At 41.1% G+C, this 24,205-nt stretch overlaps 1 protein-coding gene across 1 annotated transcript in view; it reads left to right on the top strand.

Moving 5' to 3' along the window:
* The window catches only part of LOC149800337 (uncharacterized), a 64,939-nt gene extending 59,212 nt beyond the window's left edge, over positions 1-5,727 (top strand). Inside the window, exon 25 of the mRNA XM_089958390.1 lies at positions 4,080-5,727. Within this exon, the coding sequence (XP_089814516.1) occupies positions 4,080-4,367 (288 nt within the window). The 3' untranslated portion in view covers positions 4,368-5,727. The remainder of the gene's footprint in view (positions 1-4,079) is intronic.
* Positions 5,728-24,205: the final 18,478 nt, after the last annotated feature.

Below are 24,205 nucleotides of genomic sequence, written 5' to 3' on the forward strand. Positions count from 1 at the left end.
ACAGAAAGACTAAGGTTATTGTTTACAATTTTTTGACACATGATCACAAAAGATAAAATCCACTTGTTTTACTTTAGATTGTTCTTGGCCTGATCGTCCATTACGTCGTCCTCAATTTCATTTTGATATTTGAGTTTTAAGTCAACGAATGGGTCACAAAAGCGACATCTTGACTTTCTTGGACAAACATTTGACTTTTAGTCATTCGTAGAAACATGTTCTCCACAAGATGAAGACACTCTCAGTAACGTGCAAGCACTTTTCGATGGTTCGCATTAATTTAAGAGATGCTGTTCGGAGCAGGCGGGACTAACAAAAGTTCACTTGCAGGTCTACTATGAAATCCTCTCTTTTGCTTAAGTAATAAATGGCGAGGAAGCGAAACATCAAGACATATCTCTTCAAGATAAATATACTGCTGCCAATTGTTAAATCGAATGCTACAGTTCTGGCCATAGTAGCCTGATCCGAAAGTCTTCTGCCATCAAAATGCTTCTTATCATGAGAAATGCGAATGTATTTTCCATCTCCAAAACCATTGCCCTGAAACACGAGGTATGCACAAGCCACCTTCAAAGTATATCGGGGACGCGACACGTTTTGAGATTTTGAGATTCTGCATGTCGGGTATACCACATCATGTCTCTTTAGAAATGCTTACTTCATGTAATGAAGTTTTTGCTTCTCGTTGTTGTTGGGGTCTTCCGATTGTCTTCTTTTTATCAATCACTGATTCAATTCTGCAGCATGTCTCTTTTCGGTACATGTTGGACACGTGCCCATAACACAAGCTGGCGACATCGCATTTAGGTGAGTTTTAGTGTGAACCATTATTCTTTTGATTCTGCGAATTTTATCCGCCACATAGCACGTTGCGTATCTCACGTTCTTGTCATATGAAGCGTTTCTGGATGATTTGCAATGTTGCTAATTCTGCTGGTATATTCAACATAATACAGAGGGAAGCCTTCAACAGTCGTCATTGATGGAAAGTGTCAGAAAGTCTCATATTTACCTGGGCAGTGTGATTCTAGATCTCTTCGATTGATTCTCACAATTATTTAACCTGCTTCTTCCTTGGTTAGTACTTGAGCTTTGAACTCTTAAAAGCTCACTGTGTACGCAGAGGTCATGTTTAGTGTCTCTCTAATGTGAAAATAATCTTCTAGAGACACTGAACGACATTATTTATTGGTGAATCTTGATTCTTTTGTTCCTAGGGTAGAGCTAGATGGTTACATGCACTTGACTGCGCGACCACTTTACTAGGAGTATGGGCAGGACCTAAAATCATCGTCGTCTCGTAACATATTCAGGTTTCATCTCAGCAAGGTGTGATCGTTTCATCTTTATTCACATTTTATTTTGACTTAAATGTACACACTCATTCCATAAAGAGAAATAGATTCTATCCCTTTGTTCATTTGGCGATTACTGTTTGAAGATGGTAGATTCATAACAGATCTCCAGTCTCGTCAGATATTTGTGAAGAGCCATTCGGAAGTATACCTCTAGTAAGACTATCGACTACTGCATTCGAGATAAAAGTGCTGATACATGTTACACGTGTGAAGAGAAAGGGTATTTGGCTCCAGAATGTACATAACAGCAAGGAAATTAAATAAATACCAACGCAGGAGATAACAGAGACAAAGTAAGGATAATTGTTATTAATGTCAAGGAAAAGGATATTGGTCCTTAAAGTCTCTCAGAAAGGAGATGGCATGGAGACTGAGAATGATGAGGAGGAGTGTGCAGAACATAAGAACAACCCATACTCGTGAAGAATTAAAAATTAGAACAAACAGAAGAGGATGAATTACAAACTCAAAGAAAGAGACAAACAGTGAACAAAACAATGAAAAAGAAAACGGACTTTGTAACGGGCTATGAACTTTCATTTCATTGTGATTTCACTAGAAAATGCCTAAGAAGAAAGGATGAGTGTCTCTTTGTCTTCAATTTATATGCTTCAGTATGGATAATATCTTGATGAAATATATGAGAATATAAGTCACGTACGAGCGTCCAGATGGTGTTCTTCTGAAAAAGAATTTTTTTTTATAAACTTGACATCAGTAGCTGTAACTCAGCCAGTTCACACGGCCAAGTCATATTATAGCTGCTGTTGATGCTTTAGTAGTGGTAGTATTAACTGTTGCTGCTGCTGTCGGTGTCTCAATGCCGGCTACAGTTTATCAAGTCACGCAAGGTTTTGAAGTCTTATGTCGTGAGGTCTCTTTCTCTTGGGTAATGCTAAGTCAGTGGCGTACTTTTCTCTCAGGTGCCTTAACTCCAAAACAATGCATTGCAACAAATTTGCAGTGTCGTTTTCACTATATTCCTTCTATTAACTATTGAAAGATTGGAAGTTTTCATTTTTCCTTCCATGTATTGTTCTTCCTCTTCCTTTCGCTTCCTCTTTTTCTTGTTGTTGCTGTTGTTCAACAAATATGTGTTCAACTTTATAATGTTGCAACAAACTCTCCAAATATTCCTTCAGTTTCTTTCTGAAATAATCACACACTAATAATGATATTAATGCCGATGCAGGCAAACCTTAATCGCGGAAACGACATGGAATAATCCAAGTTATCATCTTATGAAAGTATGGAAGACGAATACTGTCTACAGCAGAAGTTAATGTATTATCACTCCGACACATCAACCATCGTTCTCAGTAGCACGTTGACTCTGAAGACCTCCTCTGTCTGGCATCGACGGTCATTTTGATAATTACGGTAACAGACACATGCAAAATAAGGAATTATGTGGAGAGATAAGGATGTCTGGAAAGGGTATTAATCTTCAGTAGCACAAAATTTGAGAAGACGAACAGTGAATATGTGTCACTTTTGGTAACCCTCCTTGGTAAAAAAAACAAAACGAAAAGGTCCCTTTCTGGGCCGCACAGATATAAAGAACAGAAACTTTTGTTTCTCAGTATTATTGATTTAGTGTGTGTTATGTTTGCGTATCTCTTCCGTATGACTATATCGACAATTAAAATTTGACACCCCTTACGTCCTTGCTTGTATGTAATAACGTGTCTCTCCGAGGGCGTATAGTGTTTATAAACTTTCGCACCCTAGTATGTATACATGCATGAATGTATGTATGTATGTATGTATGTATGTATGTATGTATGTATGTATGTATGTAAGCAAATATAGAGTGTCTGTAAACCCGCTTTTGTCTTATAATAAAATAATAGTCGTGCGTGGGTATAATAAGTCTCTAAACACTCCTACCCTATACTTTTGCTTGATAGTCCCTGAACATTTCATCCCTTTCTCTACACCATACTCTCCTCTTGTGTGATGGTAGGTTTATGTGCTTAGTACGTATAACGTGTGTATTAACACTCCTGCCATTTTCTTTAGATAGTAATGGTGGGTGCTCGATAGTAGTGTATGTGTGTGATAAACATATTGACGATTATAACATAGTATTTCCTGTAGATCCCGATGAATTGTTTCAAACATGCCACTCGTATAACACTTCTCAAATTAACATGACATTTCGTGTCGACCCCTACGTAACACCCTTCACTTTCAAGCTGCAACATAGTACTAATTCGTTTAGGCTCTGTAAACTTTGTCTTTCTAGTCTCCATTGAGATAAACTAATACTAACATTCTTACAATACTGCCTCCAAACGAGGTCAATCATCTCGCACACTGTTATCATTTACCAACGATCAAACATAGATATACATTATTGTTATCTACTTCCTTAAAGGTATAAGCTTTATTATGCGTTCTGGTTACCTAATGAACCGTACCACTTTGCAGAGTGTATATGATGTCAGGAATCATTATAAAAGCTTTTTAATCCTATTTTTAAAGTGTTTGCGGCAAAATAAATATTGAGTTATGTTGCAGACAAATGCTAACACTGTCTTAATAATAAACTAATAATATGCATAAATATAAACCCATTAAATCGTTGATCTGTATTAAGTCAAGAATACGTGCCTTGCAGGGCTTCTAAAATTGCCACCTGATATATGGAATTGTGTACCAATTGATGCATTATAAACTAGCAAGTGCATTCGTGTATGCCTTCATATTTTACAGATAATAGAAGAATCTTTGCCAGGCATGATTGGTTCCAACGTGTACGCTGACTGTCAAGATTACATTGCAGAGTGTACAAAGATTTGCTGGCTGATGTGTATCAAGTCCCCGCCGATGTACATTTCAGCAGGAACGACAGACAAGTTCGACCACAATTTGTATACGAGCTATACAAAATCTGGGAAACATGTATCTTACGTAGTCTGGCCTACTTTGTTTCAATACGAGAATGGTCCAGTAATGAGAAAAGGTGTTGCACAGGGAACCAACAAAACTGAAATGGACTGATGTATAAGCGGTATGAAAAAAGAACCAATAATGTTGCACAACAAATGATGTTTTGAGGCTTTCACATCACCAGTTGCTGGGACCATTATCTGTTTTACCGTATATGTATTAACACTATATTTAAATTGACACAATAAGAAAGAACATAAAGAATAATGTAGTTAACATGATTCAATGTGCCGTAGATTACGGTATGTATTGACCTAATGAGATTGCGATATGGATTGTGATATTTTTCTTCCGATTTCATGAGACATGTTCGCGAAACCAATGCTCTGTCTAGAATACAATGACTGTTCATAAAATAGTTTAATTTGTTCTATAAAAAATGCACATTATTCTGCATGACATATCTATTGCAGATCACCAACAGTCTTGCATGCTCACCCACCAGAACAAGAGATTTCGTTTATCATGAACTTCCAACAGTGATATTAAGGGTTCTTCAAAGGTGGATTTCTCTCATTGCAACTCATACCTTATATCGGTCATAAATATATCGCTCTCGCCCTCCCTCAAACATTTAGTTATGAGTAAAACGGTGTAAAAGGTGCTTTGTTCCTGAACTTTGCGAAATACAAAAACAGAACTCAGTTATTATTAGTATCTACTTTATTATTAAAATGGGGTGCAAAAACATGTGGCCTCTCAACTCTAATATATCAATTATGTTTGTTCCAGCCTGCATACAAAAGCATCTTGCTATAATTTAGATACGCGAGGTTGTCCTAAACTGAATTGCCTGTACGAATACATTGGGATCTGTCAGGATGACTTGTAACTTAATTTGAATAAGTATAGATCGATATATATATGAAGATAGAGAGATCTGCTGATTGAAGGTTTTGAATTTTCATTTTTTGAGCACCTGCTGCAGTAGGTGTTTGCTTGTTTGAGATTCGTAGAAAATTAAGTTGATCATTCATAATGCGCAAAGCTGAAATGTAATGAAAATAGTGATTAAGATAGAGAAACTGAGAGTTAGAAATACATACAGAGATCATTATCGCTCTCTTATCAGTAGGAACGTTTTTTGTATGAAAATATGGTTCACATTACTAAAACGGAATAGGCCTGTGTTTGAAGATGATCTGGTACACATCATTAAAATGAAACATTCGTAACCTAGGTGCATTATATAGATCACCAACTCTAATTGCGTTTATGTAACGTGGAATACGGGGGGTAAATGAGTTTGAAAAATTTCTTCTTTCTCTTCTCAACTAATAATTTTCATTAAATATACGAAAATTCTTCTTGCACGGCATGCTTGACTAGTTACGACATCGGAATATCGGGAATGCTGCTTCACCTTATGAATGTTCTGGCACTTATAAATAAATGTATGCAGTGAAAAGTTCTGTAAAGTTGAATTTTTATTGTTGAATACGCCTGTTCAAATGAGATACGTTGTATAATAGTTCCTACATTTTAGAAATTGTTTCCATTTAAGTCAGCGGTGGCTTTTGTTTTCGAATATGAAGTCAATCAATTATTCGGGGTTTCTGGTGAAGAAAATGCTAGTAATACTAATAATGCTAATAATACTAATGCTAATAACAGTAAGAAGAAATAGAAGAAGAAGAAGACGACAAAGAGGAAGACATAGAAGACGAGGAGGAGGAAAAGAAGAAGAGGCATGTGCTAATCAATTTAACTAAAGTTACCTACCCACAATTTATTCTCAATTAGTGATTGAGAATTACTCACTCCAGATATATTGGGCATAAAATGAACTTTTCTCGCTAGCTTTTTCTTGGCATAGCAACGAAATAATTTGTTGAATAATTTATCCGGATGAGGACGCAATTTTGACCTGCTTTCTTGATGACCTTTATAGTGCAACATGTTTGAAAAGGTCACGGAATTATTTCCCTTCCATACCTTTTCATCTTTGCATCTATTAAAAAGTTTAAAATTTGAATTTGCATCGAGATCTTAACTTTCTTAGATACAGGAATGTCTATTAAGTATCTTGCAAGTCTCATCATATAGATATCTGTAACCATTTATTTACGTCTGGAATGAACGTTATGTTAGTTTGGAACCAGGTAGTCTCCTCTATAATACAGTAGAAAGTGCTTGCCTTACCCCAGATAGTGGGAACATCCCCTCCCTCCCTCTCTCTCTCTCTCTCTCTCTCTCTCTCTCTCTCTCTCTCTCTCTCTCTCTCTCTCTATATATATATATATATATATATATATATATATATATATATATATATATATATATATATACATACATATATATATTGCTAAACCACTCTCTCCTCACGAGGTCGGATGATTTGCAAAACTGTTACATGTCCCAGTGATTAGTTTCTTTGATAGAGTACACCTGAACAAACTAGTACTAAGCAACACGAGACAACAAAATCAAATAAGAAGCTCTAATTGAATGCAGCTTGAATGAGACAGAAACAGGTACATTCTACTAGACATTCGCAGAGTTTGAAAGAGATCTGATATCAGACACAGAGTGGCTTTATCATAATTACTGTATGGTAAAAACATCAGCTATGACTGATCTGTTATGTTTTGCAGATTTATCACGTCCCCTAATGCATTTCGTGTTTCTCCAGTTTATCATCATCATCATCATCATCTTTCGTTCTGTCTGCTTGCTCTCATTTAATTTTCTGCTCCGCTACTTTGTATATGCTCTTATTAAAATACGATGTATGCTTTCTTTGCGACATGCTATAGACTTATTCGGAACTCATTGAGATCTTTCCTCTAATAATGCAAATTTTGTTAAAAAAGCAACTAGGTGTTCTTATTGCACACAATATAAATTTCAAAAACATTTATATGTATGCGTGTAATGGATTTAAAATGTAGCTTTAAAAAAATTCAGTCATGTCGCTACGATGTCTGCAGTGTGGCAGTTTACAGTAATGTCAGTAGTGAATAGGGGCACCCTACGTACAATGGGAATTAGCATTACAGACCCCCCTGGGCAAATCTACGTACAATGGAAATTTAACATGGCGAAAAATCGTGGGCAAATCTACGTACAAGGGGAATTAACATGGGAATAAATCGTGGGCCACTTTACGTACAAGGGGAATTTAACATGGGAATAGAGTTTGGGCTTGTTTAGGGACAAGGGGAATTGAATATGGGATTTATTTTTTTTTTTTTTTAAATTTAAAAAAAGGGTAGGCAATTGAAAAGTCATTCTCTTTTCGAGAAATATGCGTGGCCCTGAAAAGGGCCTTTGGGTTTCTTCTAACACTTCCACTTCTTCAACCATCTTCTCACTTTTGTCACTATTCCTGTCTTCTTTTTCTCTTTTTCTGGCATACAGTCAGGATGACCTAGAGCTCTAAACGTTTGCTGAACTTTTATCCAATTCTGATTCAACCTCTCAAACTCTGCCTGTTTCTTTTTGTTTTCCACATCTTTTCTTTCTTCTCTCCATTTCTCTTTAATCTTCTCTACTTCTTCCTCCATTACTTTTCTCATCAGATCTTCCCCTTTCTTTACCTTTTCCAATCCCCATTTTACATTTCTCCACTCTGTCCAGTACAATATTTTTTCTAGGAAGCAACGGACTTTGATGACATTATCCAGTGCTTCCTTCAAACTTCCCACTCTGAAGTAAGGTGGGTTAATGAAGCCTCTTGACTTATTGACTTCTTCTTCAATCATCCCTGCTATGATATCTCTTGCTGTCTTTAGGCCTTGAACTTGACTCGTTACAAAGTCTTTCATATCTCCATGCCTCCATTCCTCTTCTATTCTTCCTAAAACATATTCTACATCCATTATCCAGAAATAGATGTCTCTCAATAGATTAAATAGAACTGATACTTGAGTCATTTTGTCTCAGTTATTCCTTAGAATGGTTCCAACATCAAACTTTGTGGGTTCTAGTAGTGAAAGCGCGGACGTGATGGAAAACATCCCCCTAAAAACATAAAATTAATCTTACCTAGATCATGACCCAACAACGCGCGAACGTGAAGGAAAACATCCCCCACTTTTTCTCATTTCATATAATAAAACCCAAACTATATTCTTCACATACGCTAAGAAACAATAAAGAAACTACTATTCACACAAACTTACTTGAGCATTTACAAACACAAACACAAACACACAAACACATACACTCTCACTATGAATAAAGAATTAGTGTTTATATTCACACTACTCTACCTACACACACTGGCAAATTGATGGTTATTTCTTTTCTAGAGTATTGGGTAGCCCTTAAAAGGGCTGTTTTTGTTTGAACTCCAGATGCGCCTATCTAATGATGGCACCTTCCTGGCCTGGCGCCACACACGCATCTTCTTTCCCAGTCTCCTTTCACCTTTCTTCTGGGGAGCGCAGAGGGAGGATGATTCGCTTCAGCACCCCAATCCTCTGTCTCGGGAATATTGTACGACATCCTCTCTCCTATTTTCTTTTCCTCCTCTTCCCTCTGTCTTCTCTCCTCCTCTTCCTTCTTTATTCTTTCCTCTTCTACTATAGCCTCCGCGGCCAGTTCATTTAACAGGCGCCTGACATATTCCAGATGTATCTGGAGTTCAAGAAGTTTGCTTATTCTGCTATTCATTCTTGTGTTGATCAATCAACAAGGGTAGCTAGACTGCCCAGCGAGTTTCAATTTATAGTGAAAGCGCGGACGTGAAGGAAAACATCCCCCTAAAAACATAAAATTGATCTTACCTAGATCATGACCAAAGAAACAACGCGCGGACCTAAAAGAAACACTCACTCACTTTTTTATGCTACCCATTCCTATTCTAAATTTTTTTCATTAATCACTTCAATAGACTATTCAAATACGCAAAACAATCCAATCCAACCCCCAAATCTACTCTCCCCACGCCTCAAACAGCCAAAAAAAAAAAACAAACATCATATTAATCTACTATCCACACCTACATACTTGAGCACTTACAAACACACAATCTTATACACCAACACATACCTTCACATTTTTTAAAAAAGAGTTAGTGTTTATATTCACACTACTCTACCTACTCACCCACATTGGCAAATTGATGGTTATTTCTTTTCTAGAGTATTGGGTAGCCCTTAAAAGGGCTGTTTTTTTTTGTCTTTTTTGTTTGCTATGGCAATCTTTTTTAGTTTCTAAGAATGCGATGTCCTCTGAGGATAGACTTTCTGGCGATAGGTCTGCTTCTTCGGAAAGAGAAGAAGAACTCTTTGGTGTCGATACGACAATCGACAAAGCCTCTGTCAGGTTCAGGTTGCTGCTGCTGCTGTTGTTGTTGTTGTTGCTGTTGCTGCTGCTGCTGTCTCTGAAGTCTGTACTTCTCTGTCCATTCTTCTTTCTCCCTGTTCACTTCTTCTCTGAAGAGCTCTTCTATCAGGTCTTCAGTGACTTTTAACATTCTCACATTCTCTATTTCTTCTGGCTTCGGTATCAGACTGTGTCTGACCCTATGCAAATTCACGTAGGCTTCGTTGAGCTTAGCTAGTTTGGAGCACATCTTCGTAGGAGGATGAGTCGACAATGGATGGTTAGACTGGAAACAACCCGGTTCTTAAAATCAAAGCGCGGACGTGAAGGAAAACATCCCCACACGGTTTTCGAGTCGCAACGTTCAGTGAGTGTCATGAGAGGGATAGTAAGAAATGAAAGAGCATCAATCGAACATTCTTATACCTAAACAAAAGACAAAGGCATTTTATTCAAAACACAACATTTTTTTTATTCAAAAATATCTTAACACTAAACAACAACAACTCTAACATATTTTTAACAATAATCCAACATTATAACATCAAACATTTTTCTTCAGTTACAGTCTACTTTAAACAGGGCTGACAACGTTGTGAATGAAATTGTGATTTCCACTGTTGGAAATCATTAGGCCATTGATGGACACTACGTTTCCTAGCTTGAGACAAAAGATAAGCATAATGGTCACAAAACCATCGATCTACTTTCACATCGTTTCTAGCAGAAGAACGAGGATCAAAATGAGTCACTAAATGTTCTAAGGAATAGCCCAAGCTGCGATGATGCAGAAAATACACACAGTACTGTCCACACACCAATGAATCTGTGCCTTGTAATTTCACGTTATTGAATCGGGTAGTCTGAGCATTTCTTCTCATAAAGTCAATGATATCGTCTTCCAAAGGGGGCAATCCATACGAATCGAAATATTCCACACATCCTTCTTGAGGAAAGTAGACAGCTACCCAGTGGGTTCCTGGGAGATGACTGTCGTCCGTGTTGATCACGTAAGCTTCATGGTCTTTAGGTTTGCGATGAGGGAGTTCATCTTTAGCACAGACGACAGGATTCCAAGAAGCCGTATACGAACTGTGGTTCAAAAGGTAATAAAGTTCCCATGTATCCATTGTTTTGTGTTTTTCTTCTTCTTCACAGGCAATAATAAGTCGTCAATTCGATCCTGACTTTTTGCTTGAAAATGTCTGACAAATAACCGTTTCTTCGTTTCGTCTCCTCACTCTGATTCAGGAGAGCGTCGATACGATCGATCTCTTGAGTGGTTAATGGTGGACAAGAATGTTCACTCAAGTCTTTATACCACTGATGCAACACGTCTTCGTCCGAGATGAGACTCCAAGCTTCGTCCAGATACTCGTCCAATTTTTCTTCTTGACTCAACATCAGGCATTTATCGTGTTGAATTTGACTGGGATGAGCGTTTTGACATCCATAGCAATTTTTCTTGATCAATTCCGTCATTTTTTCGACCAGGTGTTTGGCAAAACAGGAGACTAAATGGGCTTCTTGTTCTGGCCATCTTGACTTCATCATGAACACTTCTTCTTTTTCCACGGTCTCCTCACATTTCATGTCCAAAGTTTCTCCACTAGGTAAAGAGGGATAACAGTCTTCCATGGGTTCTAGTAATCTAGAATAACTTCTCTCAAACTGTTGATTTCTATAGTATTATCGAATTCTGCATACAGGATGACGTTCACCGTTTCATCAGGGTCTCGGTCTTTAAACTGAATTTGCACATGAATCTGGCCGGATTTTATAGGGTGGAAATGTCCCTCGTCGCTGCCTTGGTCTGGAGTGAAATCGAAAGCCCACAAAGCATAACCTCCTGCATAATCCTCGTACGTAATACCGTGACTGGTATTGGTTCCTAACTGTCCGGTGGCTTCGTACAAGGACAAGTACGATCTCAAGTAATTCTTCTTGGTAAAGTCAGGTTCAAACGGTCGGGTACACAAGGTTTTGCCATCGCGACTGACTTCGATTTTGGACACGCCAAAGTGTTGAAAGTAGAAAGGATTTTTTTCGGCAGCTCCGTTGAAGGCTGTATTCTCGACGATACCAACGATCAAACGTTTGGGTAACTGTCCTTGGAACAGATGATCTTCGATCATGGATCGCTGTCCCTTGGGAATGGTGAAGGTTTTCACTTCCACGCGTCGTATGGGATACTTGGCGGTCGTTCTGCTCAACGTCTGACTGATGTCGTTTCCCACTTTAGGTAACACTTCCACACGGCGTACGTAGAGTCTGGCTTCTTGGATTTTGGTTTTGTAACCGTCACTATCAGCCAATAAATGGAAAGCGGCACTCCTCCGATTCAGTCTCAGGCGGACATCCACCCCGTTCAGCAAATACTTTTCTTGCAACCACATGTCCAAATGCAAACGATCCATCAGTTCTAAACTTGTGTCGACTCCCGTGATTCTCTTTCTTCGTTCTAGAAATCCATCATTGTTGTCTTTCTTTTCATCAGTTTCCAATATTTCAAACTTGGTAGGTTCGTCAGCTTCCCATACCACACAGGCATTGAGATGAGTGTTCTTGGCATCTATTCCGTACGTCAAGAGATTTTCCAGGTAGGCACGATAAGGGTAAGTATCCATGCTGCTACTAACCAGTTTGTTATTCAAGTACAAGTCCACTCCACTGAACAAGGAATGCATGAAATTGTTGACGGGAGCTACTGCTTCATCGTCTATAGGACCTCCAGTCTTATCTAGAATTTTGACTTTCAGGTACAAGTGACTGCTATTCAGATCGATGTAATCTTCGGGCTGTCCTTTGATTTCAAACTCGATGGGAGCGGAATCCGTCAAAGAGGAGACAGGGTGAAATTCCACCCACTGGGATTCTTGCATGGTCATCATGGTGGGGGGGGGGGCATGGCAAACAGATCCAGTTCTGACTTGGAACAAGCGCAAGACTCTCGGTGCATCATTTTTTTGTTCTTTCTCAATAATCGAAAACGTCTAAGTCTCGAACGGTTCTTCTTTTCTTGGCCTTTCTAGCTTGAGGTCTGGTGAAAGGGTGTTTTCTGCGTCGTCTCTTTCTGCCTTGTCCTTGCTGAATGCCTGACTCGGTAGCGTGCAGGGCATTTATAGGTGTTTCTCGGCGACCCCAAATGTCTTTGCCCGTTTGCAGCAAGACATTTTTGCCTGCCCTCATGAAGGCTTCTTTAGGGTTTTGTTTGTCGATGATGACATTTTGGAGAAATTCTTTGCCTTGCGTCAGTGCCGCATCTTTCAAGGCGTGCAATCCGCGTGTCACCATTCAACACCGGGGCCGCCGAACGAAAGGCCGATTTTAACATATCTCCTAAACCGTGTCCTCGCTGTCGAGCAACCCCTCGGTACACTGGATACATGACTTAAGAGTCGTGAGAAAACCGTTTTCGAAAATGGAGTTTCACCGTGACTTTCCCTTTGGTGAATGAAATATTTTGTCCCAAATCTCCTTTTACAGCAATGTTGACCGTGTCCAAATACGACTTGCTGACAGGCAAATAGTGAGGATGGACAAATTCGCGGTGGACGTGGTAAGTGTTTCCACCCTCCTCGTCAGCGTTCGTGGCAGAATCCACTTTGAAAGGAATGACACGTAGTAACGGTACGGAGGTGTGTCCCACCACGTTGTACTCCACCACATCGGAATACACGAACATCAAATTCAGTCCTTGATTCAGTTCTACTGGGGTACGAAATAACTTGCTAAACGACTCGTTGTCGTAAACGATGGGTAATTCGTTTTTCTTGAGCATGGCCATTCTCATGTTTATGTCTCCGCCCAACATGTCAAACAATTCAGGACAAAATAAAATGGACATCATTTTACTCCGTTCAAATTTCATCGAGAAGCGACGAGCTGCTTTGTGGTACTCCATGGTGACACTTTTGTTGATATGCTCCAAAGCTTTCAGAAACACGCCATTAAACCTGGAGGTTATGGTGCTGACCAAATGTTGACCACTAAAATAATAGCCTGGGGGAATAAACAAGTGATAGGTGGTGTACTTTTGTGTACAGATTTTCTTGTCATATTTGACATTGCTATCCATGCACTGTTGCATTTGCTCGTCATGAACTTCCACATCAAAAAAATTTTGATTGGGAAGGATATTGAGGACTTGGGTCGGGTGAATGATTTCTACTAAAGCCACTTCCCAATGGGCTTCGTGATCTAAGGGGATGGCCTGAGGTAATTTGGCCGTGTAACAGCACAACGTGTTGTGGGGAAACACCTCCATGGAACTGTCACTGGGTAAGGTTAAGTAAAATTGGTTTTGGTGACTCATAATTCCAGAGTTCTGTGGCTGTCCGAGGGGTTACTGGACGTCAGAGGCGTGTCTCCGTTCAAAATGGGGTTCTGGTTGTGGTTGGACTGGTGACTGGCACTGACACTGGCACTGGACACCAGGTTCCCGTTCGAGGAGAATTTCAGGGAGGGATTGGGAATCAGGTAACCGATGCAACTGCTCAATAAAATGGTCCACAATTGTTTGTCTCCTTGTTGCAAACTCAAATTGGCAATGGCTGCCCCGATGACACAATACACCACGAAGATTTGGCAGGAAAAGACGATTTGCGTTTTAGGCACACGTTCTCCGCACCACACCCACAAAGGTTGTTTTTGTAAATCTTGCACAGAAGAACTGGGTGAAGGAGGAGTGGTCGATGTAGCTGCGTCTGCTGTGTGAAAGGGCATGATGGTCACTTCTTTTTATAGTCGATGACTTGCGAAGCGTCGATCCAAGAATCAAAACTGGGTGGATATCCTTTCCAACGTACTTTGATTTCTTTGACACGTCGTTTGCCCACTTTACGGGTTCTGCGTTCGAGAATGCTTTCGATGTCGTACACGTCGTCTTCTTTTTTGGTGACACGTTGTAACTCGGGTAAATAAAACGTTCCTTTGAGCACTTCTCCGTTCATGTCTTCCAATTTATAGACGGCAGGATGACGGCCATGCACTCGTCCAGTGACGCGAAACAATTCGGTCGTCCAGTTAAGTAAGTAACCTATGTCGAAAGTCCTTTTGGTTTTGCCAATGCGCACCCAATCTCCTACGGCCAACACTCCACTTTTCTTGGGGACAGCCCTCGTCGGGGACGTACCAAACAGACGCTCGAACACCAGCACTTCGTTCTCGGGAGTCACTTCTTGCGGGGTACGTCCGATGCTTCGATGGTAAGATTGGTTGTACGCTTGCACCAGGTGCGGTAAGATGTCGATGTACTTCAGAGTGTGGTGATGCGTAAAATATTTCCACATGCGTTCTTTCAAAGTGCGTTGAAAACGTTCCACGATGCTGGCTTTGGTTTCGGGATTCTCGGTGGTAAAAAAATGAATGTCACGTTTCTTTAATTCTTTTTGGAAAGCTTGGTTCAGAAATTCGGTGCCTTTGTCCGTTTGCCATCGAAGAGGGTGACGACCGCTTTGTTTCAACACTCGTTGCAGGGCTCGCACTAACTCAGTGCTCGATTTGGAAGTCAAGGGCACGACCCAGGCAAATTTGGAAAAGACGTCGATGACACAAAACAAATATTTGTAGCCACGATTGTAGCTGGCCAAATGAGAGACATCGGCTAAATCGGCTTGCCATTGATGATCGATGCCTTCCACTCGGGTGCGACTTCTGGCAAACTTGTGTCGAATGGGTTTGTGTAAAGTGTAGGTAGCTTGTTCTTGTAACCATCGTTGCACTTGAGGTAAACGGAGACTTTTCAGTCGCGTTTTGGCAGCACGATACAATTTTTGAACTCCTGCGTAACCTGCAGGATGCGAGGGATCGTAGTAAATGCTAGCTAAGACTTTTTTCCATTTTTGGTGTGTTTGTGTGTTAATAAGACACCCACTCTTGGAGGATGCTACTCTTTTTCTCTTGGGGTATTTTCTTGGATTGCAATGCTTTGCGTGTGCGACCGGCAATAGGTGTTGAAGAGGAGGATGTCTGAGCGGGGGATATCGGTTCTTGTTTCACTTCTGTCTTCACTTTCTTTTTCTCTTGTGATGAAGAAGGGGTGGCCATCATCTTTTTAATCCATCCAATTCTGGAGGTAGGTGGTGTTGTTAACTTGCGTACTTTTTCTGGTGGAGTTTGAAACCCTTCTTCTTCTTCTTCTTTTCCTTTTTCTGTCTTGGCCACTGGTACTGGTGGTACTGGTACTGGTACTGGTGATGGTGCTGGACTTTTCATCAAGGTCTTAAAATCTTTCAGAGTGGGTAGAGCTGTTTCGTCTAAAGCTTTCTGGTGAAAGAGTTGTAGTCGTTGCAAGAGTTGACCGTACTTTTGCGATTTTTCTGTTTCGGACAAATCTTGGCGATCCATCAAGGACTGCAATTCGTGTTGTAACTGGGACATCTCGCTCAAATGGGGATTGGGAGGTAAATGCGGGGTGCGTTGTTCTTGCCACCGATGGTATTCCATCCATCGTTTGTAAGGCACTAAAGCTAGTTTTCGTCCTTCCATGGGGTTGTCAGGGGTTGATTCTGAGATCTTGGGACTTCCGAGGGCCTTTTTATCTTGCTCCCACCAGTCCTCCCAACATGGTTCCCAAGACTCCTTTCAGTATGGGGCCTAACAAGAGAGGCAAAATGCCTCCACGTTGCACTAACATCTTCTTCTTTTGACGAATGGGAATTTTCTTTCGAACCATTTGGCGAAGAACGTGACGATGTTTGCTTAAGCATTGTTTCTGGTGTTTGGACAAAGGGATCGTGTCTTGCAAGACGTTCAAACAACATTCGCACACGGTATCAATGACCTCTTTGGAGGCCGATTGAATGAGTTTTTTTCGTAGAGGTGAAGAAGCTTTGAACAGGACAGATAACATGTCCCCATGTTTGACTAAACGTGGTGGTAGTCCTTTTCTTTTCTTTCCTTGGGGTTTTCTGGAGGGTGACATCTTTGAGTCTTCAGGAGCACCAAAAAAACACTGATACCCCCGACTTGGTCACACACCTTTTTTATACTGGAACGCGTCGCCACTGATTGTCTTTACGTCGTATCAGTTTGAGGACAGGCATGACACGTCGTGCAGTGGTTCGCAACGGACTAAATCGAGCCAGTTCTTGCTTGGACAAATCCAGTAAACTTTGTAACATGCCCGATCTTTCATGGACTTTGATTTTGGGAGAAGGTACTTTGTGAGCAGCAGCTACTGCCGCTAAATTGGAGGGTCCTGCCACTGGGGAAGTTCTTTTGGGGGTCATCAACGGAGATGTTCTTGGTGTGATCAACGTCTCCAAGTACTCTTCAGTTCTTGGTGTCATCAACGGAGAAGTGGATGAACGTGAGGCTGCCGGTGACCGTGTCACTGCCGTGGCAGGTCGTGGTTTGCGAGTGTAAAGTTGCGTCCTGGACGAAGTGCCTCTCTTGCGACTAGTTTTTTTCTGTGGACTTTTCTTTGTCTGGGGACTTTTTCTCTGTTTCTTTTTCTGGGGGCTTCTTTTCTTTTTCCGGGGTGGTGTCTGGTCAGAGGAGGGTGCCGCCACTGGAGAAGTTCTCATTGGGGACCTGGTCTTTTTCTTTTTCTTCTTGGGGCTTCGTTGGACTTTTTTCTTGGGGATAACTTTGGGGGCATTAGGATCCCATCTTAAGAGTGAGTGAATGATGACCCCTCCTAGAGTACCGCTCCCTCCAGGTTTCAAAATGATTTGTTTTTTCGTTTGAGTGTCGATGCGGGGATCGGCCAGTTGAACCAAAGCGACTTTGTTTCGATCGAAAAAGCGTTTGGTTTGATGAGGAATCTGAATGATTCCTTGGAGTATTTGACGTGCCGTCACCGTGAACCGTCGTAAGACTTCTCTGAGACTAGCTTCTAAGACACGAGTTCGTATTTGTGGATTTTTTTCTCGACTGATGCCATACAAGGCACGAATCAATTTGACGGGAAGATGCGACTGAAGGGACGTCATGTTCACACTGTGTGAGACAGACGAAAAAGGGCCAGAGGTTTTTATAGAATTTTTTTTATGTGGAGTGAAATGAAGTCGAGGACGGAGACGTGTACAGGACAGGCCCTCCGTCTTGGCACCAGTGGTGAAACAAGTGGGTACGAAATCGCAAATCCTCGGGGGTCGTAGGTTTCAAATCGACGAGTAAATAGGCGTGTGGCGTTTTAGTGGCATCGTCGTACGCCTGAGTCAGCCAAGGCGTTCAGCCAAGGCGTTCCTAACTGTTTGGCTAAGACTTGCACTTGCGATTTATCTCGAGGGCTTTTAAACAAGACCACGTAATGCGCATTGAGACTAATGGTGCGATGGGCTTTACTTTGTTGAAACAAATTTTGAGTGATGTAAACGACACTGGCATTACGGTGATGCCCTTTACGCGTGAACCACAGTTTAATTTCTTCTTCGTCTTCTCCTAACATGTCGTCAAAAATGACCAAATGGGTCTGACGGGAGTCAGAGACGATGCCGTCGTCTTCTTTAGGAATGCCTTCCACAAACACGATGGAATCGCCTTGACTTTCTCGCAAGAGGCTGTACGCCGATTGCCACTCTTTGTAACACCACACGATCCGTTGAGGTGGCCGATCGATCAAATGATGTTTATGTTCGATCAAACGTTTGACGAATTCGGTTTTGCCTGAACCGCTAGGTCCAGCAATGAGCATGTTAAAGGGATGGCGAAGATACAAAGCCTCCCAACTGGCACGATCTAAGTGTTCGTCGATGACTTTGACAGTAGAGGAAGAGGGAGCAGAGATAGCAGAGGTAGCCATTGTGTCAGGAATGTCACTTGTGACACGAAAACAAACAAGACAAGAGTTTATATATATTTTTTTTCAGAACACGTTTATTGAATGTTTTTTTCAAACATGAATACGAAAGACAAAAATACATAAAAGCCAAAGGCTTAAGTACAAGGATAAAAGGCACATGATAACCATTAACGTGGAATAAACACAAGTGTCTGTACAACATGTTTTGGGTAATGTTCTAACCAGTTCTATAGTAGGGGATAAGGTCACACAAGTGTCCTCCCGAAAGGGTCTTTGAGGCCTGTCCACGACAGTCCCGTCCTGGATGACGGGTTCTTCTGGCACCGTCACTAACACGGGTTGAAAAGTAACTTTTTTCCTTGAACAACTCTCGTGCATACTGGGCCACTTCTTGGGTCCAAGCCTCAAAATCCCATTCTTTCCAGGCACGGACATCTGTCCATTGGGGATGTAAGTCACAAGCTACACACACATCGTCATACACGTCTTGGGTAGCTAAAAGTTGACGAATCTTTTTTTCCTGTTGAGGTCGAGAAGTATCCAGATGAAAACGCAAGGCTTTGAGCAAAAGGAGTTTTTCGTGACCATTTAAGGCCATTGAGGTGGTAAGTACTGATCGTAAAGAGTCCACAAAGAATCAGCTGGTAAACGAAATCCCAGAAAACAAGTCACTAAGACAAACACCACTTGTCGAACCAAATTGAATGGATACAGTTCTTGTAATAATCGATGGTAATGATCCACGGTTTGAATATGGTCATTGAGTTCCTTCCACGGAATCTGTTCAATCACATGTGACATGAGCCAAGGCATGGCAGCCTGATTTTATAGTCTCTTTGTTTCGAAAGCAATACAGCTCTCGGTAAATCCTTTCTCTCAACTCCTCAGGCAAGCCCAAAATGTTCTCTTGTAAAGTATCCATAAGAATATACACTGTTTTTGGAATCGTTGGGTGGTGGCCAATAGCCTCGTTTAACTTTGTGCCTGATGTAATATCCACTCATAATCAGTCTTCTTGTACTTTGGAACAGAGCATAATTTAAAAACGGATGAATCACTTTGAGTTTGCGTTTCACTTGTATTTTGATCAGTTCTCGGTAAATGCGTTCTCTCAACTCCACAGGCAAAGCACGAATGTTCTCTAGCAAAGTATCCATGAATAGGTCATACTAAATTCTCTTTGGTCTGACACAAGAAATGTACTCTTTGCACAAACATTTTTTTACTTCAGTGTCGAATTTAAATCGTTTAGTCACTAATCTACACATTACAATTCGTTCAGAAGTTTCCTCTTTCACTAAGTTGACATTGTGTTCAAGATGTTGGTAATTCGTTAACTCTTCCTCTGGAATTCGATGCAGTAAGTTTACAATGATGTTGTATATAGAATCGTCCATAACAAACCAATCCTTTTTAAAACCAGGGGATCGTTGATCAATGTCTGTCCAATGGAACACTTTCAATTGAATCAATCCTTGTATAGCCTTCAGGTACCAGTGGTTCAAACACCGGTGACGTAACGGATGCAATTGTTCTTTACGTTTCACTTGTATTTTGACCAGCTCTTGGTAAATGCGTTCTCTCAACTCCACAGGCAAAGCACGAATGTTCTCTTGTAAAGTATCCATGAACAGATTATGGTAAGTTACTTCAATGTCTCGGTCCCACTAAGGGTAAGTAATGACAATTCGGTGACCATCGAGCATGTTCTACGTAGGCCGAATCTTGCGGTTCCCAGTGGTGAAGTGACACACCGCAACTGAAGCACTTGACTTTATCTCCTTCGCCCAAGTAGAAAAATCCGGCTCTGGCTAATTCTTCGGTGGTCGGTCCTCCCAGATACTTAGGCCATTTTCCTTTGAACGATTGAAGACGATTTTCAAAGTCGCAGTATTCCGACAAACGCACAGGAAACGAATATTCGTCTTTCACAGGTTCGTTTCGATGAGGGTTGGGTGACATGAACAGGAGTTTGCTCAGGGCTGGATGACATCCGTAGGAGGGTAGACGTGAAGGTGAACATTCCCCTTTAAACCCAGTAAAATTTCCAAGAGGACGAGCGGCATCACTTTCGCATCCCTCAGGTTTGACACGCACAGCATCCCTTTCCATGATAGGGGCAGTGACACTAAAGTTCCCATGATGCTTTATGGCATCGCTCAGGTCACAACGTACAGCATCGTACCCATCGCAAGGCTCACAATCGCATTCCACTTCCGAAGTCTCACACTTGAATTGTGCCTTTCTAAACAACTTGTTCTGTGTTTCTCTGAAAGTATTCATCTTGTTCGCTCGGTCTTGGTAGTCACAATGAACTATCGATCTTAACCATAGCCCCTTTTAATACTAGTCGCAATGCAGTCTCCAGCTTGTACATCTTTCCTTTTTTATGTTTTTTATGTCTTGTTCTGGAAGGTACCGTCTCTAAGGTACCGTCAACATTGTACCGTAGTGTGATGGGTGGAAAGGCCATAGAAAGGTAAGGGCAGTGCGGAGACCATCGAGTATGTTCCAGAATAGCTGAATCTTTATAGATACATAGATCCATTCGTAACTTCAGTCCGCAGGCGAAACACTGTACCTCGTATCCCAATCCTGACTCAGGTCCCAAGTAGACAAATCCTGTTCTAGCTAAAACATGCGAAGAAGGTAATCCTTCCCTATCCGTAGGCCATTTCTGAAACGTGTCCAATCGACGGGCACAATCACAATAGTCAGGTAAGAAGACTGGAAAATGGTAGGGCTTGGACTTGGAGTTCTCATTGGGTTTCTCACTCGATTCTTGCTGTGGCGAAGTCATCCTTCTAGCGTGTGACTATCCTCTTACAACCAATGTTTTATACCAACGTGTCCATACGGTAAGGTGAAATGATTGGGAAGTCGCACTCGCTTCTGGTACACGATTTGATAGACTTTTTCCAAGGGCCGACTGACGATGTGGTGAGTGGGTAAACGTACAATCTTGTTCGGTTGGTGAGTGGTCACTTTAAAGTTTCCATCCTCTCCCGACTGCAAGGCTTGTTTCAATACCCCAATGTTGACCTCTCGACTGGTACGATAATTTAGAGTCAGTCCTTTCACTTTGCACGTCGTGTGCACTTCTCCTTGTTTGTCCCGGTATTCGTAGCCGTAATGTTTGGGACCGCCACTGACGAAACTTAGAATCTTGTCGTCGGGATGCTCGTCTGTCCAGGCTCCTAAACGGTCTCCTTCGATGTTAGGGTGCTGTTGACTCGGGTGATGGATGTAAATGCAACTGTCCGTGTCAAAGTACAGGACGCGTTCCCCTAACAGTTCTAAAGCTTCGTACAATTTTAAGCGAGCATGAGCTGTCACGTAAGCCGCAATGATGACATTTCCAAAAGGGTCGTCTTGTACAAAGTCCAGATCTTCTTCGTAATTGACCAAGATCAAATCCTCGCGAACGACGTCCACGTGTTTCATGTACTTGGTTTTGTCGTGAATCATTTGGAAGTAGCGGGAAGGTTCTGTCAAATATTCCGTCTTGGGTAAACACGGTCGTTGTGCCATTTTACCCCACAAGCAATTTAACATCACTTTGGCAAACGATCGCCTGCCTTCGTTTTTCTCGATGTGGTCTAAAGAGATGCCTTCTTGTTCATAGTATTTCTCTTTGAATTGTATTTGGTCTTCGGGAGTGTGACACCAGGACGGATAGCCGCTGGCTTCTTGCTTCAGTTTCAAAAAGGCATCCACGTAGTCGGCGAAAATGTCTTTCTGCGTGGGGTCACCCTTGTGGTATTGCTGTGTCTTGGGAAAGTGACAAATTTCGTACACTTCTAACAGTTGGTATCCCATGTCCAGAGCTTTGAACAATTCTACGCTGACCCAGGTTCCCGTCAAGACCCGTTCTTCCTGGGTGTGCTGACAAGGTTGGTCTTGGTTGCACGTTTCGGCACAAGTACGGCACAAGGGAAACATCAGTTTGCCTTGACAATGGTGAGGTAAGACGGGATGGTATAGGTTCGTGGGAGGCAAAACTTTACACTTGATCAAGCCTTCGTATTGACGGATGTTTTTCAGGTCGATGTGTTCCGTCAGCAATTGTGGGTGCCCTACAGGAAAGCGACAATATTTGCACACGTAAGGATACAGCGAACACACGTCCAAGTATTTGATTTCTTCTCCTTTCTCTTCGTCGGCTTGGTACAGCAAACAGGTGGCATTGGTCCTTCCTCCGTACAAACTATCCCTCGGGTTCAGCGGGTCCATGAACTGGTAACTTTCCACGAGACGTTTAAACTCGGGATCGGTTTTCATACGGTGATCGTACTCGTGTTCCCACATTTCCACCACTTGGTATCCTTGCTGTTCTAGCTTTAGGCGTCGCTGACAAGTGTCCTGGTACAAATCTTCCATGGTTCGTTGCAAAAACTGATTTTTAGTGCCACGGTCAGGGTAACAGACGGGACATCCGTGAAATAAGCAACCGTTAAACTCGTACACGATCTTGGGGTTTTTTAAGTCTCAGCCATCGACCGAATACGTTCCGATGGTCTTTTCGCCCCCTCCGTTGCGGGCATGCTGAATCCACTTGTCTTCCTTGTCGCACAAGTAATGTAACCAACGTAGGGCTTTGACCGAGTATTGACGTTTGACAAAGTGGGTCGTTTGAGGACTGATGACAGCCACGTTGTTTTCAGGCATGAATCCTTGTCGATACACTAAGGAACACGCTTTGGCAATGGTGCAAGCTTCTTTCAGGTGGCGCTCACCAGATAATATGTACTTTTGAGAGAGTGACGTATGTAAGGTGAAGTAGTTGGCATTTAAAACATGCACAGTGGAGAGAATCTTTGCATACCTCTATGCTACATTAATGTAATGTGGATGATATTTCTTTCTGATATTGTACTTTTGGAAATTTTACATGATTTAAGCACACTGCTAACTAAAATGGCTGCTCCCTTGTGTTAAAAAATCAGTCTGAATTAGTCTAAAGTACACTATACATAGCAGCTATTAAAATAGGGAAAATGAATTTTGCCAGACTAGACAATACCAGCTTCTGAAAGTGCAATGAATGAATTACCAAATATATAAAATGTAAAAAAAGTTATCGGCTCTTTTTTATACAATTGACCTCTGAAGTTCAGGAAGTGAAAATGACCAAGTAGAGCTAGCACTTTTTTGAAAGGTGCACATTTGAAGTAAGGCCAAGCTGTATACTCTATAACCCATAGTACACCCATCAATCATACACCAAAATAAAGGGAATTAAAGGTTCTTTGCAATATACCTAAGATATACAAGGTCTTTTTTAAATAGCCAGTATAACCAGTGAGGAAACCGGGGACATTCTTTTTCTTTAAATTCCTAACCCTATGCAAAATGCGAAACTGTATAGCGCCACCTTAAAGAAAATAAAAAAATGTTTGCAATTATTTTTTTTTATTTTCATATAATTATGTATGATGTTCTGAATAAAATGGTACATTCATATTGCATTTAAGCATGAAAATAAGCTAATTATGATCATTTTTCTCTTGCTTACATAATTTGCCATGAGGTATGTTTGTGTGAGTAGTGACCTTAATTATGGGGAAATTAGAAGACTTAGAATATAGGAATAGAGTCAACTTAAATTTAAAACTGTTGCAATAAGTGACAGAAATATATGGTGAAAATGTTTCTTTTCATTTATTTGCAATGAAATAAAAAAATAAATGAAGAGAAAGTGAATTCGCCTCTTCCATATTAAACAATAGGCAAATATTTTACACTTTGACCTTTGACCTTTATGAAGCTGATGAGTTACCTCCCTTTTCTAATTGTAAAATTCATTGTTGATATCTCAGAAATAATTCTGGCTAGTTTCATGTTCCTGTCATTCAGCATAACATTGGTT

The sequence above is a fragment of the Sinohyriopsis cumingii genome, chromosome 5, assembly GCF_028554795.1.
Source record: "Sinohyriopsis cumingii isolate HCF-2022 chromosome 5, ASM2855479v2, whole genome shotgun sequence".
In the NCBI taxonomy this organism is placed as follows: domain Eukaryota; kingdom Metazoa; phylum Mollusca; class Bivalvia; order Unionida; family Unionidae; genus Sinohyriopsis; species Sinohyriopsis cumingii.